Below are 22630 nucleotides of genomic sequence, written 5' to 3' on the forward strand. Positions count from 1 at the left end.
TATTCTGGGACTGTGGTGCCATTCACAAGCAGCTAGTGAGGAGCACACGAGTGCATGTGTGAATCTTCTACATGCAGAACGCGGCTAACTTCAGTGCTTCATTCTGTCATTTACACACAATCAACTCCGATCCACAGCCAAGCAACCTCAACGCAACCGACCGGTGAACAAAGGTTTCAATGCAAGCTGTATGGAAAATAAAACCCAAGCACTTTCATCACCTCCTGCACGAGTGTTGGTGGTGGTGTGTTGTTGTTTTTGTTTGTTTACAGATGAATTCTCAATTTTGGGGAGGGCCAAAATTGCTCTGGTTCTGTCTGCACCCTCACCTCCATGTTTTCTGGCACTGGACGTACAGATACACTCAGCTTTCCCCCAGAAAGGAGCATAAAATCTAAAAAAACAACTCCATGTGTAGGTATTTATAAATATTTATGCTCGTGAGCATTAGACCGGGGATGGGGGTATGTAAAAGTGCAGGTGAATATATTATAGATGAGTGGTGCGCTCAGCAGTTTTCTGGGCCAAAATCACTGAACTGACTGAAGAACAAGGACGTAAAGCGTTCACGTTTGCTGGATTTGCTGCATCAATTATTATAAGGAAAAACACCAAAAACTTGGGACTTAGACCGTAGACACACCTCTAACAGGACACATTTGGATTTTTTGATTATATGCCATTTTTATACTTTTATTCCCAATTAAATTCAGATTCACTATCGACATTGTAAAATTGTGTTATCAGTAGTTTTATGACCAAAAGACCACATTTTATGTTCAACTAAGTGAAAAAAACTCACTTTTTAGCCATTTTGTTTGTTGAATGTAAACATTTTTATCAGATTTGTGCTCAGAACTCAAATATGGACATTAATTAAAGTTCAAAAAATAGATGTCAAGTGACGACAGACTATATTTGAGCAGCCAATCATATTTTCCCCCACAAATTCCATCCGATCAGTTTGTTTTTATATTTCCCACCCAGTTAGATTTTTTATTGGAAGCCAAAGCAGGAATATTGTAGCAGTTATAAAAAACGTGTATCTCTAAAACAGCAACTTTACAGGAGAACGGTAAAACATTCCTAATATCGAATAATAAAGAAGGTACTGATCTGATACCAGGTTAAATTTCCCCAAAGCACTAGCATACGATCAATAAACCTTTACAGGGAGTTCTATTCACTCAGTTCCAGGTACTTCAGTACAATCTGGATGGATCAGTCCTCTGCAATTAGGTCCATCATCATCTGCTGTTTACTGTTAACCTTCATTTTGAATGCAATTTTCCTTGCGTTATTTGGCCAGGGGTGCCCAAACTTTTGCATACAACTACATAGTACTCTATTTTTCAGTGTCTACTATCTACACTGCAAAAACTCATCTCGTCAAGTAAAATGATCTTAAATCTAGTCGAAATATCTAACATTGTCCATTCTGAGATGGTTGTGCACTTATTATAAGATCATCTAGCTTAATTCTGGAATTGTTTACCTGTTTTAGGTGGTTTTATTCAGTAAAATTATTTCACTATACTGGCAAATAATTTTGCTGGTTTCAAGCTCATTTCTTACAACAAGCATTATCTGCCAACATAGTGAGATTTAAATAATCCTATAATAAGTGCACAACCATCTAGATGGTTGCCTAGATTTAAGAAACTTTTACTTGACAATATACCATTTTTGAGGATTGTGGAGATTTTTGGAGTATTCTGGAGTTTTTTTGGAGAATTTTGGGGAATGTTGTGAGGTTTCTGGAGATTTTTGGAGGATCCTGGAGTTTTTTTGGAGAATTCTGGGGAATGTTGTGAGGTTTTTGGAGATTTTTTTGAAAACTTTTGGAGTTTTTTTGAGGTCTTTGGATGTTATTTGGGGGTTTCTGGAGTGTATCTTGGTTCTCAGTGCAGACTCAGATGGAGATCAGGTGCAGAGTGGATGAATGGACTCTGGGCGCCGGAAAAAGGCTGATGAATTTGAAGCTGAGAAGATGCTATCTCTGATTTTTCCATGCTGTGGAAGCAGTCTAATAAGGAGTGACCAAAAAACCCAATGAATTTGACTCTATGGGTGTAAAACAGGGGTTGGAGTTCAGCATCCAGCTTCAAACATTCTTTATGTTGGTTTGATATCGGTAGATAAGACTAAATAAAATGAACAGAAAGGCTGATGGAAAGGAAAGATAGAAGACGCAACTTACTTCTGAGCTCTGCAGTGATTTAAGACAAAACAGACGAAACACACAATACAGTTTTAAAAACCTTGAAGTGCGTACACACACACACACACACACACACACACACACACACACACACACACACACACACACACACACACACACACACACACACACACACGCACACACACACAGACGTACACACACACAGACGTACACACACACCTCTTCCAGGTGAACTTTAAAATCTTCTCTAAACTTCTAAATTTCTCATTTGCACTGCGAACCCACTACATGCTGCATTACACGTTCATTACATGTTCATATACATTAAGAGCTCCACTTTCAGCAGTGTCACAGTTTTAGTGCTGCAGTGATGTGTCACCACACTGGGTTCAGCTTTTTTGGAGAATGAACAATTTTAAAGGGACAAATAATATCATATAAGTCTAGATCAATATTCAAATTATATTACATTATGGATGCACCGATATGACAAGCCGGTCATAAGCAGTAGTTTAGTGTTCAGTAATGTAATTGCAAACTGGGGCCTAGTGGCCAATAGTGCTTGGACCCCTGTGATTGCCACTTGCAGGTATGTACATATAATTTACTATGGGTTTACAGATCAAGGGTGAATTTATAACTACCTGTAAACTGCTGCCTATTGACTTATCGCCAGATAGGCTCACAGAAACTAGGTCACAGTTTTCAAGCTAGAACCACAAAACTTTGTAGGACTGTAAAGCCTATTCTGGATTAGTGTACTTGTGATTTTGGGACGAAGCGCATATATGTTTTTTGGTTACACCTGAGCACCACCTGGGATACCACTGTAATGACCTAGCAACACCTTAGCAACCACCTGGGATTCCACAGCAACGACCTAACAATAAATTAACAACCACCTGGAATAATACAGCAACGGCCTAGCAGTGCCCTAGCTACTACCTGGGACACAATAAAATAGCCTTAGCAATGGTCTAAAGATCCATAGCAATGGTCTAGCAATATGTCAGCAACTACCTGGGATTCCATAGAAATGGCCTAGCAACACCTTAGCAACAACCTGGGACACAACAGCATAAACTCGCAACACCTTAGCAACCACCTGGGATAACACAGTCTAGCAACACCTTATCAACCATACGTGATTCCATATCAATGGCTCAGCATCGCTTTAGCAACCACCTGGGATACCACAGCAACATCTTAGCAACCACCTGGGATTACATAACAATGGCCTAGAAATATGTTAACAACCACCTGGAATTAACAAAGCAACACCTTAGCAACCACCTGGGATACCACAGAAACAGCCTAGCAACACCTTAGCAACCACCTGGGACACCATAGAAACAGCCTAGCAACACCTTAGCAACCACCTGGGATACCACAGAAATAGCCTAGCAACACCTTAGCAACCACCTGGGATACCACAGAAACAGCCTAGCAACACCTTAGCAACCACCTGGGATACCACAGACACAGCCTAGCAACACCTTAGCAACCACCTGGGATACCACAGAAACAGCCTAGCAACACCTTAGCAACCACCTGGGATACCACAGAAACAGCCTAGCAACACCTTAGCAACCACCTGGGATACCACAGAAACAGCCTAGCAATGCCCTACCATAAAGTAAAAACCTACCTTTATCAAAAAGTCTACTGTAAATATGCAGGATTACTGTTACTGAACCTTTACAGACACTAACCTTTTTCATTGTTTAATTGCTTTTCACTGCTATTTAGTGAGGTGGCATCCTTACTAAATGCTCTGAAAGCTGTTACACTGACATTATGGCACTTTTTATAATCTAGATGTGCTTCCCCAGGGATCCAAATGCAATTCTGAAAGCTCCTTAGCTGCTGAAATATCCTCACTTTGTCTATTCTGGGAATCCCAGAGCAAGAAACCCGGACAGCACAGGAAACAGTCAGGAAGTAGGTCATTAGTGAATGAGAACTGGCAGTAGACGCCTGTTTTTGGTGTGGTGGCATCATTTTAGCACACTGACACAAAGATAGAGCTCTTAAAGTACAGCCTTAACATTATCAGTGCTACTTAGCATTCGTAGCTAACGTAAATAAATGCATGTAGAGTTTTATTAGTAAACACTTTGGCCTCCAGTTCAACAGAGGGAGGGCACTCAAAGGGTAAACACATGTTATCCCCTGATCAGCACCATTAATGATATGATTTAAGCCATTTAAAGCCTCCCTGTCCCAACTTACATCACTAGTTACCCTTAAAAAGATCCAACAAAAGTCAGAGACCTCACCATGCTGTGTGCCCCGAGTCAACATGAGTTCCTATCATAAGTATCAAAGTCTGGACAAATAATATTTACTAGGGCTGTCACTGTATATTATATTAGTGACTGAGTAATATACCAGTTATTTTGACAACTAAAGGGGAATTCCATCAATATTTCCAATATTCCTGCTTAATCAACCAGCTAAGATGTATGTAAATAAAGTCATTCAGAGTGGTTTAAAGTAAATCTATAGAGTCAGAATTGTTCACAGTGGTGGGGAATGGAACCAGACGTCCACCTTGAAGAGATCCCTTGTTAGATTATAAATACGCTGATATACGAGACTTTGTTTTAAGATAGTTTTGAGAAGGCAAATCTATCACTAGTTCAGCATCATCAGCATTGCATATAATAAGCCAGAAGATATTACAGCCATTGCATTATGTAAAAAGTTTGGAAAATTGGTGGAATTCCCCTTTCACTGAGAAGAACTAAGGATCGAGAAGCGAGGAGAACAATAATAATCCACGAAGAGCCTTTCTAAGGTCACACAATGCTAAGTTAAACTAGGAAGACTTTAAAAACAGTGATGAATCACTCTGTAGTAAAATGCGTACAGATGGGCGTCTGTCAGGCTCTGTTTCTCACTGAGAGAATTTAAAATACACATTACCATCAAACTAATCACTGCCGATCAATCAAGCTCCATTTTAATCAAAGACTTAGGCTTAACTGAGCACTCGTGACAGCCCCAATGTCCGCTCACTACACTCGCGCCACATCAGCTCTGCAGTAGAGAACCGAAGGTTCTGCTGTACTTACTGGTGAATGGCTTGCAGAAACTTGCGCTGATGTTTTCTGACCTTGGCGTGGTCGATCTTCTTCACGAGCTTGGTGTGTTTGTAGATGAGCCACGTTTCCCTGAGTACGTTAGCAGCCGTGTTCTTCACCTGTCGGAGAAAAACAAACAACAGACTCAGTAACTGAGCCTCCGAATTCAGTCAGAGTAAACAGGAACGTCACCTTCAGCCTTCAGTCTCATACGGCTACATCATCTGTAGAGTCGCCCTTTCCATTCCATCTTATCACGAGATCATACGAGACTCACATCCGGAGTTATGAGCCTATGAAGAGGGGCTGAGATACACGCCATCTGCCTCTCACCGTATGGAGCTGGTGGATTGGTGTGTCCGTCTACATTCTGTGTGAAACTGACCAATGGACACTCAGGAAATCACTAAGGACTGACCATCACGCCGGAAACCCTTCATTCTTCATTCAGTCCACATCGGAGACTCGTGTGAAACGGCGTGCAGAGAGTTTACAGCTGCTGAAGCTGCTGCAGCAGTTTTGGAAAGTAGTGATGAAGATAACGGAGCATTTAGATATGAAACATATGAGGATCATGATATATGAAGAGCCTTTAAAGGAGAGTTTAAGAAGAGATGAACAGATCGAGAGAGAATGAGCTCAGAGCATCAGAGGGTTAAAGGGCCCATATTCCACATTATGGTATTTCATTTCTTCCTCTAAAGTCAATCTGTGTGGATTTATGTCATAATTATTTTTTACATGATCATTTTTCACCCACTCCGTTAACACGCTCTGCTGTTTGTCCCATATTTTGTTGTTTCGAAACATGTTTGATTTCTTTGGCTGTTTTTGTTTTGTTCTCAGAGTTTTGTAAAGTGTTCTTTAAGAAAGGTTTATTATTATTATTATTATTATTATTATTATGCGGGCTGCCCTAAGACTGGTATACAGTACTGTGCAAATGTTTTATGCACCTGAGACTTGAATAAATTATTTATATACACACTCAAAAAAGAAGGTTCTTCAAGGGTTCTTCAGTAAAAAGTGGTTCTATATAGAACCATGAACACTCAAAGAACCTTTTGCATGCTTAAATGGTTCTTTGCATGGTGACATTGTTCTTCAGATTGATGAGGAATGTGCTATAGATGGTCCTGTATAGCACCAAAAAGGGCTCTTATACTGTTACAAGCTTGACATCATAACAAAAGCAAAACCTAATTTGGTGCTTTATAGAAACATTTTCAAAAGGGTTCTACTTAGAACCATATACAACACATTCTCCATCAATCTCAATTTGAAGAACCCTTTCAGAATGCCCTTTAATCTTGCATGCTCATGGTTCTATATAGAACCATTTTCTTTACTAAAGAACCCTTGAAGAACCTTCTTTTTGAAGTGATTTTCTGCCTTTGTGTTTGTTTTACTATTTCCAAAACTCTCCTCGATGCATTCCAGTACTAATTACAGTCATAACCCAATACCTGGTTTATCTAATCAGTACTTCAGTAAATTGAGGGAATTTAATAAATCCAGTAAAAAGAGCTCCGTGTCTCATTTCAGTACATTAACGTTTGTTTTTATGTACTCTATCATTATAAGATGTTTTTATAAGCAGAAGCATATGTATTGTCCAGATAAACAGAGCCGTGGGGAAGATTAACCTCAGCCGCTCATTTCAGATGTGTGGATACTTTGGAAGCTGCAATGATCCATTTGCTTCCTGACAGCCAGGAAGAGCACAACGTTTAATCGCTTTCCCGCAACTTCCTCTCCAACAACTGTGATATAGACTGTCTGCAGGAACAACACTCTACATCAACAGGAATGGGCAGGGCTAAACCGCTGTTGGCTGAATGGGTGGGGCTAAACTGCTGTAGGCTAAATGCATGGAGCTAAACTGCTGTAGGCTGAATGGGTGGGGCTAAACTGCTGTAGGCTAAATGGGTGGAGCTAAACTGCTGTAGCTGAATGGTTGGACTAAACTGCCGTAGGCTGAATGGGTGGGGCTAAACTGCTGAATGGGCTAAACTACTACTAAATCTATTCATGACATCACAACCATGATGAATTCAATATGGACTCTATGTGCAGCTGAACGGTACGTTTTGAAACTACGTTCACAGAGTTCATCAAACTATAAATCAAAACATAAATATGGACCTATTAAAATTCAAACTGGTCTTTTCTTTAACACAGAGATGTGAAGGGCAGGATTTATTGCTTCTTCCTTTAATTGCGTTGTGTGCAGCCTGGCTGGCTCCGTTCAGCTCCACTGTAAAACTGCACTGCACTGCAAAAATGTATATCTTGCCAAGTGAAACAATCTATTAAATTCTATTAAATCTACTCAGTGTATGTAATATTTCCCATTATGTAACTGCTGTAAGCCTATTTTAAGACAATTCAACACGTATCCAGAAACATTTTACTTCATTTTATATTGAGAAAATTCCAGTGGCAGACGACTGGATTTATTGCAAGTATTATTTCTTCTGACAAACATTTCTGCCACTCGAAAAGGATGATTTCACCAGACAAAAAGACTTAAAATAAGTAAAAATGTTTAGAAATAGGCTGAATATTCTTATAGAAGTGTTGTTAGAAATATCAGACATGATAATTAGATTTTACTCATTTATGTCCAACAACTAAATTTAGTATAATGAGGAAAAACAACATAAGAATTGTTCTGATTGGTGAAGTTTTGTATAGTTATACACTGAACTTACTAATTAGGAAGTAATAAAAAACTTATTTACTTGTGCCACTTCAGTCTGCTAATGTTAATGCAGCCAATGGCTACGTTCACATTACAAGCCTCATTGCTCAAATCTGATTTGTCGCTCAGATCCGATCTCTCTGACATGATCATTTACTCGGTTATTTAAGTGACTCTAATTCGTCTTTAATCTGAGCGCACTGGTGTCCTGAAACAACCTGCATGCCCAATCAACAACGTCATGTAAATGAATCATGAACAGTAAACAAACTAACCGGCAGAACAAGCGTTCCTGAGAAGATGATCAGCTTTCAGCTGTTTATTATAGTATAGATGTGAAAGAAGGTGAAAAAGTGTCAGATGTGTTATTTTTGCACAGTTTACTGGCTCCACATTAATGATGATGCATGTGGAGTGGAGGACCACATATGAAAGGCAGGTTGCAGTGGCACAAATCAGATTTTTTGCCCTAATGTGACTCACATCTGATGTTTAGAGCTGTGTGGACACACAAATCTGATCTTTTCAAATCTGACCTGAGCCACTCTGGCTACGTTCACACAGCAGGTTAAAGTGTCCCGAATCTGATTTTCTCACCAAATCTGATTTTTTTTGTTTGGCTGTTCAGATTATCTTTTAAATGTGATCTGTATGAGACATCAGTCTGAACAGATCAGCTCCTAAACTGACCCACATGCTCTAAAGAACAGAGCGTTACGCAGCTTCACGGCTCATCCAGAGGTAAACAATCACGACCGCCAACGAACGCCAGTCGCTCCCGGAGGATCAGCTTCATCTTCACCAGCATCACAGGAGCCATCAGGAAGCTTCACTGACTGACAGCTGGGCTCATCACCCAGAATGTGTTCGAGCCGTAAAAAGGGCGCGGTCAGTTCTTTGGTTCGCGTCCTCGGATTCTTTAAACACTGCTTTCAGACTTTTACCTGTTCTTTGATGCTGCAGCCTCGTTCTCCTGCGGCCGCGTTCGGACATTTCTTTAGACATCTCTTCAAACACTGAGCGGCTGCGATGAGTCTCTTCTAATTTTTTGGTACAGAAACATCAGCCCAGATGTTTATGAATCTCAGCAGCGCAAAATGATGACGAATGTCAGGTTGGATTGACATAAAAGCCGCATAAATTCCGATCTGGGTGTTCAGACTGAGTCGCACTGCCGCAGATCGGATACGTATCGGATTTCAGTACCACATATGAAAGCGTCTCAAATCGCTTCAAATTGAAAATATCAGATTCAGTGTGTTTTTTGCTGATCACACTTTGGGCCACTTTTACCTGCTGTAGCCGTAGCCTTTCATATGTGGTCCCAGATCGGATACGTATCCAATTCGTGGCCATGCGACCTTAATGTGACACTCAGATCCAAATTCATGTACTTTTTTCCGCCATCATTCAGCGTTACCATGGCAGCAGCGCCGAACAGAAGTCAAAGCCTGTAAATGGCGGAAAAGCAGCTCATCTCACCTTTTTCTCCTTCGTCTCGCTCTAATAATGAAGCTGAGAGCTGATCAGAGTTAATGATCTTCTCAGCGAAGCTCGTTCTGCTCGTTAGTTTGTGCTGATGATGAACTTGATTCATTCACGTGACGTTACTGAGTAGGATGAGCTCATGAGGGTCATTTCAGGACGCCGGTTCGTCACATTAATGACTGATTTGAATCACTTACCTAAATGAGAGTGAACCATCGTGTCAGAGAGATCAGATTTGAGCAAAAAATCAGATCTGAGCAATGAGGCTTGTAATGTGAAGGTAGCCAAAGAGACTCATGCTGGGTTTGAAAAAATCAGATTTGTGTGTTCACACTGCTCTGAAAACATCAGATCTGTTTCACAATTAGGCAAAAAATCAGATTTGTGCCACTTCAGCCTGCTAATGTGAACGTAGCTGAAGAGTCGTGTTTTTTTCACTGTGTGCTCTATTGGTCAGCGTTACCGTGGCAGCTGCACCTAGCCTGAATACATTGCCTGGAAAAAGGCAAAAGAGATGCTTCTGACCCTTTTTCTCCTCGGTCTGGCATTAATGAGCAGCTGAGATCTGTTTAAATCTAATCGTCTTTGCAGTGAAGGTTTGGTTTGCTGGTTAGTTTGTTTGCTTTTCATGATGCACATAATTCATTCACGTGATTGATTAGGACGCAGGTGATTAGGACGTTATTGATTAGGATGTTTGCGGGTCGTCGAAGCAATTTTGTTCACGTTAATGACAGATTCAAGTCACTCAGACCCGTTTACACCTGCTCACTTCCTGTGTCTGGTATCTGGATTGTATCCGGATCAGACTTTAGCCACATGAATTTACACCTGGTAGTCAAACTGAAATTAGTCAGACTGAAATCTGATTACTGTGGGACAGACAATGCAAATTTGCTCATTACACAGCAACCAATCACCAACTGTTTATCTGTTCAGCCTCTTCGTCTGCAGTGTTTGGACAGTTGTGTCTGTTCATGTGGAAATTAAGCATTTAGTTTCACCCCAACCAGGAGCGTCCACCATCCTTCCCCACAGACACGGATCACGAGCTCAGGGACGCACTGCATGGGGAGGGGCTTCAGTTTTACTGGAAGGAGTTTCGGTTGTACTGGGAGGAGTTTCAGTTGTACTGGGAGGGATTTCAGTTGCACTGGGAGGAGTTTTGGTTGAACTGGGAGGGGTTTTGATTGTACTGGGAGAAGTTTTGGTTGTACTGGGAGGGGTTTCGGTTGTATTAGGAGGAGTTTCGCCCTTACTGGAAGGAGTTTCAGTTGTACTGGGCAGTGTTTTGGTTGTAGTGGGAGGAGTTTTGGTTGTACTGGGAGGAGTTTCAGTTGTATTAGGAGGAGTTTCAGTTGTATTAGGAGGAGTTTCGCTTGTACTGGGAGGAGTTTCCGCTGTAGTGGGAGGTGTTTTGGTTGTAGTGGGAGGGGTTTTGGTTGTAGTGGGAGGAGTTTTGGTTGTTAAGTGTCTTAGAGAGACGGATGTGTTTACGCTGCTATAACATGTGACTCAAATGTCCACCTCCTAAAGTGGTTTGAGTGATCAGATCTGTATCTGTTTTAAATGAGTCTCTGCTGCGTTTACACTCACATTTTAATGTGGTTTGGCCTCCAGATTTAATCCTGATACTCAAGACACATGAAGTGACCAGGTGTAAACGGGGTCTTACCTACAGCGATGTGAACCATCATGCAAGATAGATCAGATGTGATCAAAAAAATCGAAGAGCCATGAGGCTGATAATGTGAACGCAGCTTTTGAGCTGACGGCAAACTGATTTGGTTCACGATTGATTTTTTTCCAATTTAGATTTTGATATCCGGAGGAGTTATAAACGATGCATCAGGTATGCGGATGGATCATTACACCGCTAGTTAGGATAGTGCTGTCTGCCAAAATGCTTTTTAGCCAAGTGGATCCAAGTTGCTGCTGAACCTCTAACAGCCGTGGCCATCGAGACTCCGTCTGCATACGGCACACGCAGCGCCGTGGCTCTGAATTCTGAAGGTATGGAAACCCGCAGTCCAGCTCTCATCTACAAAATTGTGTCATCAAAATGTATTTTGGCCGTTTGCCGGCGCCTCGGCACCGCGGATCAGCATATTCAACGTTTGGCTTTAAGCTGCGGCTCTGACAGTTTGACATAACGTTCTCCGCTCCTCTGAATTCTTCTCGCTCCACGGAGAACCGTGTGCTTCATCATCATCAGGAGGACGTGTATGAAAATGACTCACTCTTTTGCAGAGTTGAGTGTCCATCATAAAGTTATGAACATGTTTCTCCGCCTTGGTCAACTCCAGCTTCCTGGCCACCACTGCTACCACCAGGGCAGTACAGCCAGCTCCCTGCAGGACAAACACAACAACACCACGTTTCAGACATAACACTCAGCTTGGTGCTGCTTTTCAGACAAACTGGCTTTCTGACAGAATATTTAGCAGAAGAACTGACAACAATTATAAATTACTACAGATAAATAATTACAGGTGGGCAATATGGCAAAAACTGTGGTACTTTAAAAATTTTCACAGAACATGAAATGTCACGATATTTATTTTTTCAGACGTCTGATCAGTTGGAACTGAGAAAAAAGAACCAGTAATGCTACATTTAAAAAAATACTATCAAAAACTGTGAACGCAGTTATTTTTATTCATATTTGGCACTAAATCCAGTTAAACATTTAAAATTATCACAATATCACGATAACAATATGTACGGTCATATTACTGTATACTTAAAAAAAAAGTTAGACAAAGTAGGGAATACATTGAAAAACTGACACAAGTCTATATTTAAAGTTCAGATTTCATTCCCTAAATATGAATAAATACTTAATAATTAATAATATTATATTTTTTTCAATTGTAACTAAACGTTCCACCAAAAGTAACATCCAAAATGAAGTTATAAGAAAATTAACATCCAGAATGAAGCTATTTCAGTAGTATCAAATCTCGAGGCAGACAAGTCGACAATCATTAATGCTAATCAATAATTAGAGTATTTATCATTTAAGAACATGTTATTCCCAAAATAATTGAAATATTGAATATAGCGTATAAAATACTTCTAATGTCTAGAGTATTCAAATCTACACTTAGTTTATACTGAATAAAGAAACTTTTATTATGATTTGATTATTATTATTATTATTATGAGTAGACACACCATGATTCCGGTCAGCAGACACACCCCCTTCCCGCAGTAGGTGTGCGGCACCATGTCTCCATAGCCAATGGACAGGAAGGTTATGGAGATCAACCACATCGCCCCCAGAAAGTTACTCGTGACCTCCTGTTTATCGTGATATCTGAGAACACAGAGAAAAACAGCATAACAGCTTCATTAATAAGGAGCAGCGTACCTGGGGTGATATCAGGACGTGTCTGAGAAACCAAAAAAAAAGCATTAAACATGCCGTCAGAAAGATTCTGCCTGTCTACTTTTAGTTTTCCACTAAAATGCTAAGCTGCTTGCTAGCTTTGCATATTTGTCCCCTTTTTGCAATAAATACACCGAGAATTAAATCTGCAGACTTTACTACTGACTGTGTTTAAGAGAGTAAATGAATGCTGCGCTCGGATCAGACGCTGCAGAAATCTGTACACAAATCATTGTTTTTAGCCTTTTAGCATCTGCTACTGTCTCCCTGAAACTGATCTAGCCAATCACACGGCTTAACATAAGCCTTACAAATCCTGCTGATCTTACTGGATTGAGCAGATTTATGGATTTTCTCCTCTGCTCTCACGAACGCCTCCTCGGAACGATCTGCTGTGTAAAAATATTCACACGCGTCATGATACTTGTTTACTGCCATGCTAACTGATTCAGCTGGATAAACACTAAACGTCTGTACTGCTGTAGATTCACAAACTGTTTGAGGTGGAAAATGACTTTAGAATCAGTCTCGAACTTTAAATCTCACTATTTAGGCATTTCGTAATCAAATCTAGCCTTTACTGAAACAGTAATTTAGCGAAAACTGTCCTTTTAGCTTGTAGCCTTAGCTGTTAGCTTTCCCCCCCTCACAAAAATACTACTTCGACACAAACATACAGTCTTGTGCAAAAGTATTTTGTTGTCTATTTATGTGCTTTTTACTTTTTTCCTACATGTTAAAGTGACAGAAACAGTTTAGTGAATGTAAACTTTGCTGTATGTGATGTAAACACTCCTACTTGTCTCCTATAGCAGCGCCGCAGTGGCCTCTAAAGTGAATTTCCTGGTTTAAAGACTAAGAAAATACTCTTTTGATGATTACCTTGAAAGAGCAAGTACATTTCGCAGTGCTTTAGGGTGGATATTGATTTTTTCCACTAGCTGAGTGAATTGTTCCTACAGGACTTTGCATTAGCGATGCAGCAGGTTACTGTATTACTAATGATGAAAGCACCACAGATGTATTTATTAACCCGTAAATCAGCGGCTGTAGCAGTCAGGATTTTCAAAACCATGAATCCTGTCAAACCAGCAAGGCTGATAGGTGCAATGAAGCTATACAGAACATTATACAACAGTTAGTTTCGGCCACGCGAGCTGATTGGTTGAGCAGCGTTCTAACTGTGCTGTTATTTCACCATAACATCACGGTTTTCACGAACACTGTATCACTCCGCTGAGACGCCGTCGCTAAGCAACGACTGTGTCAGCTGTAGGAGACGCTCAAGACATTTGAACGTTTTTACTTCTTACTTTGCCACAAACAGAAAACGGACACTTTTAAGATCACATTTGACCGACAGCCGATTTGGTCAGACTGAAGATGAGACGACACTAAATTCCCAAACTGTCATCACCACTGAGCAGCTTTTCAGTCGGCAGCTGAGACAGAAGAACAGCTAAACAACCTGGAATCAGCCAGAAATGAACCCAACACCATTCGCCAAACTAAATGGGCTGTAAGATGCTTTACAGACTGGCTGGAACAAAACAACATTAATACTGATCTGGCAAAAACTGACAAAACTGAGCTAAACTTGATATTGCGGCAGTTTTATGGCTCAGTCTGATTTGGTCAGACTCTGAAGATCAGACTCCACGTTTGGCGAATGGTGTTGGGTTCATTTCTGGCTGATTCCAGGTTGTTTAGCTGTTCTTCTGTCTCAGCTGCCGACTGAAAAGCTGCTCAGTGGTGATGACAGTTTGGGAATTTAGTGTGAGGAGCTGGAGAACGAACTGCCGGCTGTGCAGCGAGTGGGCGGAGCTCGTTACTCTGACGTAGCAACAAGCTGCTCGTTAAGGAACTATAATTTGGTGAAGGAACTGCGAACATTAAAACATATTAAACGCCGCGTTCACGGCCCAGTTTATTAATTTATTACTGTATTTATTTAACTGGTGTGTAAAGCAATAGAACACTCAGTGTCCACTTTATCAGCTCCACTGACCACATAGTTTCACTCTGTAGTTCTACAGTTACAGACTGTAGTCCATCTGTTTCTCTGCACACTTTGTTACCCTGTCCTTCAGTGGTCAGGACCCCCATGGACCCTCACAGAGCAGGTACTATTTGGGTGGTGGGTCATTCTCAGCAGTGCAGTGACACTGATGTGGTGGTGGTGTGTTGCGCCGGTCCGAGTGGATCAGACACAGCAGTGCTGCTGGAGTTTTTAAACACCTCAGTGTCACTGCTGGACTGAGAATAGTCCACCAACCAAAAACATCCAGCCAAAAGCGTCCTGTGGGCAGCGGCCTGTGACCACTGATGAAGGACTAGAGGATGACCAACACAAACTGTGCAGCAGCAGATGAGCTATCGTCTCTGAATTTACATCTACAAGGTGGACTAACAAGGTAGGAGTGTCTAATAGAGTGGACAGTGAGTGGACACAGTGTTTAAAACTCCAGCAGCACTGCTGTGTCTGATTCACTCAGACCAGCACAACACACACTAACACACCTAAATATTTTACTTGCTAAGGTATTTTTTGCTGCGTAAAAAGAACTGCATAGATTTTGAAAATCTTTTACAAGACTTTAAAGCTCTAAAAGGCTTTAGAGGGGACATTTTTTTAAAATGTTAACTGGTTAACTGGTTAAGATGTGAACAGAGTGGTTCAGAGTGGTTCAGAGTGGTTTGGTGTGAAACGCTCTGTTCTAGATAAACTTAGAGTCAGAACTGTTCACAGTGGTGGTGATAGGAACCAGACGTCCACCTCTAAAAGCTCCCTCACAGAAAGTTCCTACATGAAATGGTTATGAATTCACTGCCTGATGACTGAGACACTGTTTTATGATAGTTTAGAGAACTTAAACTCCATTCATGGTGGAGGGATACATGCAGGGCACTGTGAGGCAAAATAGTCCCCAAAGAAAACTTATTATTTCAGATTTTCCACTATTTTCCATCATCAACATTCCATATAGACTCAGAAGACTCGTGTAGGTTCACTGGTGGTTCTGGATAGTAAATAAAACTGCTCTGTTCACATCCCAACCATTTAATTATGCAGAAATTTTGAAAAAAATAGCAGAGTTCCCCTTCAAAGCTTTAAAATCTTGTGAAAGGGTTTTAAATTCTGTGCAGTTCTTTCTACACTGCAAAAAATATCTTAGCAAGTGAAAATATCTTAAACCGAGTCAATATATAACATATTTTATCTTCATAAGATTGTATTTACAGATTTCTTGAAATAAGCTAAATTATCTGTTTTATTTCCTAAAACAAGTAAAATGATCTGCCAATGGAATAAAACACTTTCACCAGATAAAATGACTTAAAACAAGAAAAAATGTCTAGAAATAAGTTCAATTATCTCAATATTCTTACAACACAATAATGTCTTTCACTTGCCAAGATCTATTTGTGCTGCAGCTGTCACCAGAATGTTTGTTAAAAACTTAATTATCTGGGGACGATCAAAATAAACTGATTATCTTTCCTGTTTTGGGAGTTAAAGCAGACAATTTGACTCATTTCAAGAAACAACAGATGAAGCAAGTAAATCTGCCAATGGAATAAAACACTTTCACTACATACCATAGCCTAAAACAGATCAAATAGATTAAATATTGCTATAAAATTTTTACAATGCTGTCACAATGAGAAATATCAGATAAATCAGGTAGATTTAAGATGTTTTCACTTGCTGAGATATAATTTTTGCAGTGTAAACAGGGTGATTTGAGCTCTCTGTGTTGGTGCTGTGAGGATCCGTGCTGCTACCTTCTGTTCGAGTTCTAGAGGATGGATCGTTTTCTCCAGTAAGATGATCATTACAGTGATCAACTTTGCACATTTTTTGCTTCATAAGACACTTTCACTACACAAAGTGACTAAGAAATGGACAGAAACAGGTTAAATAGTCTTATATTCGTGCTAATACAATCTTATACAGAAAAATATTAGATATATTGGTGAGATTTGAGTTGTTTTCATGTGTTTTGATCATTTTTAGCAGTGAATAAGCATCAAAAGCTGCACGTAAGGACACCCAGGCCTGACCGGACTGACTGGGTGCAGATCGTTTTTAAAGGGAGTGGCGTTCGCAGCGTGGCGCTCTGAGGGACGAGCGCGTGTCCATCTACAGAGGACGAGTTGCTGTAGAACCACTGTGAGAGACGCAGCCCATTACACAAGCATAAAGCTGACTATACAGCCGAGCTGGCAGCATCACCAAGTCTACATCATTAACTCAGATAACACTCCGCACAGAGAACTGCAGGATCAGACGGGCCGAACCGGCTACCGAGGCGCACTTTCACTGGACAGCAGGGGTGTAACGATACTCATACGTTCAGTTTGATACGGTTTTTGAAGTCTGAGGTGAAGATTTTATGCGATTATGCGAAGTTAATAATCTTAAAATAAGCTTCAAACAATCTCAACAGGAGAAATATTTATTGATAATATATACTATAAGATAATTTCACTTGACAAGACACCATTTTTTTGCAGTGAAAGGACTGATATCCTACATTATTTTGTATTTTATATAAGAAATGTAGGATGATTTTCTACACCCTTAAAAATGATGGTTCTTCAAGGCTTCTTTAGTAAAGAAAATGGTTCTATATGGAACCATGAACACTCAAAGAACCCTTTACATGATTAAATGGTTCTTCATATGGTGAAATGGATCTTCAGATTGATGGAGAATGTGCTGTATAAGGTTCAATACAACACCAAACAGGGTTCTGCTATTGTTACAATATCATGCTTGTTACGACAGAAGAACCTTTTTTGATGCTATATAGAACCATCTATAGCACATTCTCCATCAATCTGAAGATCCATTTCACCATGCAAAGGGTTCTTTGAGTGTTCCTGCATAGTTTACTTTAATTAATTAAATAAACAAATAAATTAATACATTTTAATTTCATAAATTAATAATTATTAATAAATAATAATACATTATTATTATTATTATTATTATTATTATTTTCAGATGCAATCCTGAAATCTGAGAAGGCTGAAGCCCCCACAGCACCCTGACCACCCACGTCCCTGTAAAGCGTACTATGATTAGAGTTTACGAATTCAAATATTTAAACATGCGCCGTACAGGATTAGTATGCAACGTCAAATGGTTCATACGCCGTTGGAAGACTTCTACACTGTGCGAGCGCCGCCCAGCCTCGTGTGCTGACGGCAGCACCGTACTGTACGGCGCATTTATGAGCCTATTAATCAATCAGCAAGTGTCCCGCTTCTCTGCCCGTGAATTTAACAGAGGAGTCATTAACTGGAGTGCTATTAGTAGAGGCCTGTACTGGCCTGCCGACCCGTGATTTAAGGCAGGGACGTAACGTTTGGCGTTCTGGCCCTCGCCCGGGGAACGCCGCCATGCCCCGGAGGTCTCTGAGGTGCTGACATAGCAGCTTTAAGTCCCTCCAACAGCCAGGAGCACAGTGCCACTTAGCGCATTAGCTTAGCTAGCCATACTGCAGCACTCAGAGATGTGTTGGTGCTTTAATACGTTTAAGATGCTATCCGAGATGATATGACGTTGGATTTGCTCTATAAATTTACCTAAAACAATCCTGCCTCTACTTAGAACTGTGTAGATTAGGTTAAGCACCTATTAGCTTAAATAACTAGTGCATATTAAGCACATATTACAAGCACATTAGCTTAACTGGCTAGCTTATAGTATGTGCTAGCCAAGCAGCTAATGTTAGCTTATATTAAGCACATTAGCTTGCCTAGTTATAATAAGAGATAATCTGATTGACCACAAGCACATTAGCTTGGCCAGCTAGCTCATATTAAGCACATCAGCTTGCCTAGTTGGCACACCTGTAAGTCCGTCAGCTTGGCTAACTAGCATAAAACGTGTCTGGACAGTGTGCTAGCGCTCTCCTACCTAAGATGCACTAATTACATAATATCTCGCATAAACACAAATGTGATTAGCTTATATAACGAAACTGCATTGAATAAACACAACTAAAGCAAAAATAAGTACATAAATACATTTCAAAAGTAAAAGGCACAACAAAAACAAATTCATAGGCCCAAGTGTTCAGTCAGGTCATACAGAAACATGGCTCTCCGTGAGGGGAATACTTCATGCTAGCTAACAACCAAACCCCTTACACCTTACGGCAGCCAGCTGAATGGTATGGAATGGTGGGTGAGGAGAGCAGGTGGTTTGGATCATAATCTGGGGAAAAGAGAAGGGAAACGTGTGCAGAGATCAGCCACAAGGCTTCGGGTGACCCGATTGTGTTAGCTTCAGCGCTCTCTTCCACCTTGGGCTACGGATAAGCTACACGCGGTAGCCTGCCGGGCCTTCACCTTCCCCCGAGATATGGGCCAAATGTATTCCCCTGGCCACAATAGCAAGTCAGCACAGGTCAAAAGGTCAAACAAATAAAAACAAAAACAAAGGGCCTCGGGGAAAACCAAAAAAAGACAATACCATGAACATGAAGACAAATAAGTGAAAATCCCAAAATCCAAATAATAACAGACAATATGGAGATTAGCGTAACTTTTGGAGCGCTCTTAACACAGACCAGCACAAGGAACTTAATAAATAAACAAACAAATAAATAAATATAGAAATAAATTAATAAAAATAATAATAACTGACCGAAAAAATTAAACGTAAATGATTCATTCAAGACTTTGGGATCTCCAGCATGTCAGCAATGCAATGCACTGGGGAAGAAATGCATGATTGCTGTTCCCGCAGAATGGACCACCGCGACCCATCCGGACAGGCTGAGACGAAGCTCGGTAAAGGTCATGGGCCAAATTTGACAGCTTTCCACTTTTGCACGGATGAAGAAAAAGAAAAAAAACCCAAAAAAACACACAGACTCACTTTGGACCCCTATCCAGCAGCAATGTAGGGTGGGGGGTGGGAGGGGTAGGGGGAGGGGGGGGCAAAAAACACAACAATGAACAACGCGAACCGTAAAAATACGAACAGTTAAAAAAAACCTACGCGTCCGGCCCCCGTGGACACGGCAGGGTTCGGAACCGCCCGCGGCCCACCTCACCTTTCGCACACGCGCACCGTCCAGGCTGCTATGATCCAGGAGGAGATGCTGAAGACCAGCAGGACGGTGCCCTGGGCAGATGGTCATCAGGGTCTTCATGACGAAGCGCGTGTTGAAGTTGATCTTGTTGAGGGCGCCGATGCTGCGCGACGAAGCGTCCGTGAACAGCTTGCTGTGCAGCAGCATGACGCGGCCGATCAGGTAGAGCCGCAGGAACATGGGGATGGACAGGATGATGTCCACGTCCGCGTCCGCCACCGAGGGCGCGTAAGTGAAGGCCAGCCGCGCCGTCCACGTGAAGACGTAGTGTCCCGGGATGGGGTGGATGGCGCACACCAGCAGCTCCAGGACGATGAACAGGATCCGCTCGTAGGTCATGGCTATCCGCCAGTCGTCCGCTCCGTTATCCACCATGAACAGCTGAGAAAAGACATGCACAGGAGATGGACCACCAGGCCGGCCACCGCACCCACCCACATTCACTTAGCAGATCATCTGAATTACTGTATATCGTCACTGCCCAAAAAAACAAGGATCTCCAAAATGGTAACTTTAAGGAAGAAGTCAAAAACAGTCTTAACTTTTAATGTAAATAAACGTAAGAGGTTTTATTAGGTAGCATGTTACTGTAGTAAGCTGTTCATAAGGCTACATGACGCCTACATAAGCCGACCTAACCCTACATAACTCTTTTGAAATGACTATTCCAACAGGTGTCACTCGCCATAAAGGTTACCTCTGCCAATTGTGACCACAGTTAGCTGAAGCAGCCTTTATGACAGATGACGCCTACTGGAATAAGCATTTATAAACAGTTATGTAGGGTTATGTCAGCTGTCATGTCAGGCTTATGTAGGCGTCATGTAGCCTTATGAACAGCACCCTACAGTAAAATGTTTTATTCCAAATGATTTTGGAACATTCATCATAAAATTATTACACGTTCAAATCATAAAGAACAATAAAAAACTGACAAAAATAGAGATGCATGTTTTTCTTTGGACAGAGACGATGTAAACACATTTTAAGTGCCCACTTAAGTCCACTTCAATAGTTTTTCACTGGAGCTATGAGGCTAATATGATAAACAAAGGAAAAAAATAGTAGCAGCCACCTTAAAGCCTGAATTTTGTCGATATCTGTGTCCAAAGTTGATCAAATAGCATGTTTTCTTGATTTTCCACATGAAAATAAGTGAGGATGTGCTCTACAGAGAACCAAATATTCAATATTTTTACTAGTTTTATGATTGACACAGTTTGAGGTTATGGTATCTGGTTGCTATAAGCTTCTATAATTTGTTGTCCTCTACAAGGAACTTAAATATGCCACTTTCTGCAATTTGCACTGCAAAACTTCTATATTTGTTTATTTTGCTGACATTAACATATTGGAAAAAATAAAATACACAATGTTAATTGTGCCATAACTTTTGCACAGGCAAAAACAACTATGTTTTCTTTTCAACATATTGCATTCAGTAAATACACAGTAACTGTGCATTAAATGTATTCTCTGGTGTTGACTTATTTTCACTTAGAAAAACAACAAAAACGTGGAATCTGACCTGGAGCACACAAACTTTTGCATACGTCTGTATGTCACATAGCGTTACACTGCAATAAATTACAGTTTGGCAAGTCTAATCATCTTAAATCAGGTGGAAATATGGAACATTTCTTATTTTGAAATTGCTGTAATTATAAGAATAATACGAGAAATAAAAATTGAACCTATTTCTGTCATTTTAATCTTACATTCAGCAACATTTTCAGTCAAAGTGTCTTATTTTACTGGCAGATAACTTTGCTTTTTTTCAAGAAATATTTTTAAACAAGCAAAATACTTTGCGGATGGAACAAATGCATTTTTGCTTGTTTTAAAGATAAACTACTTAAAACTAGTAAAAAATGTCAAGAATTACGTCCATTATTTTTATGACAACCTCAAAATGATAAAGATTAGATATTTTTACACCATTTTAGATGATTTTACCTTTTCACCAGTACAGAAATGGCATTAGCAAGTCTATTAGAGATCCCTTAGCTACACAGTTTGATATACGCTTCTATTACATCAGCCTCGAAGCTCCAGCGCTAAAACTCAAGAAGTGAACTTCACACACCAAACAAAACTGATTAAACTGTATGCATAAGATTTTTCACCAAACTATCACTTAAAAGGCATTAAGAGCTCACTTAAAGAGTGACTTAACTGACAGATAAAGATCATAACTACATCAGTTCAGACAGTAACTTTACACAAGTGAAATGATCTCAAATCTAATCAGTATATCTCATATTTCTCATTATGAGGTTGCAAGAATATTATAAGATTATCACTCTTATTTCTAGACATTTTTGCTTGTTTTAAGTCATTGTATCTAATTAAAGTTATTTCATTGGCAGATTATTTTACTTGTTTTAAACATTTCTTAAAATAAGCAAAATGATTTGCTTCATTTCTCAAAACAAGGAAAATGATCTGCCAAAGGAATGAGACACTTTCATTAGATAAACTGACTTAAAACAAGTAAAAAATGTCTAGAAATAATTCAGTAATCTTATAATATTCTATATGATTCAATTTGATAATGAGAAACATTAGATTTATTAACTAGATTTAAGATGATTTCATTTGCTAAGAGATCATTTTTTGCAGTGTATGAAATGCACACTTTCATATATGAGATTGAGTGTAAAGTGT

At 40.2% G+C, this 22630-nt stretch overlaps 1 protein-coding gene across 1 annotated transcript in view; it reads right to left on the bottom strand.

Moving 5' to 3' along the window:
* The window catches only part of kcnn1b (potassium intermediate/small conductance calcium-activated channel, subfamily N, member 1b), a 61109-nt gene that overhangs the window by 15334 nt on the left and 23145 nt on the right, over nt 1-22630 (bottom strand). The window contains 5 exon segments of the mRNA XM_036579672.1: nt 5260-5387; nt 11701-11811; nt 12638-12779; nt 19925-19995; nt 19997-20344. Of these exon segments, the coding sequence (XP_036435565.1) occupies nt 5260-5387; nt 11701-11811; nt 12638-12779; nt 19925-19995; nt 19997-20344 (800 nt within the window).

The sequence above is a fragment of the Colossoma macropomum genome, unplaced genomic scaffold, assembly GCF_904425465.1.
Source record: "Colossoma macropomum unplaced genomic scaffold, Colossoma_macropomum, whole genome shotgun sequence".
NCBI classification, from domain to species: domain Eukaryota; kingdom Metazoa; phylum Chordata; class Actinopteri; order Characiformes; family Serrasalmidae; genus Colossoma; species Colossoma macropomum.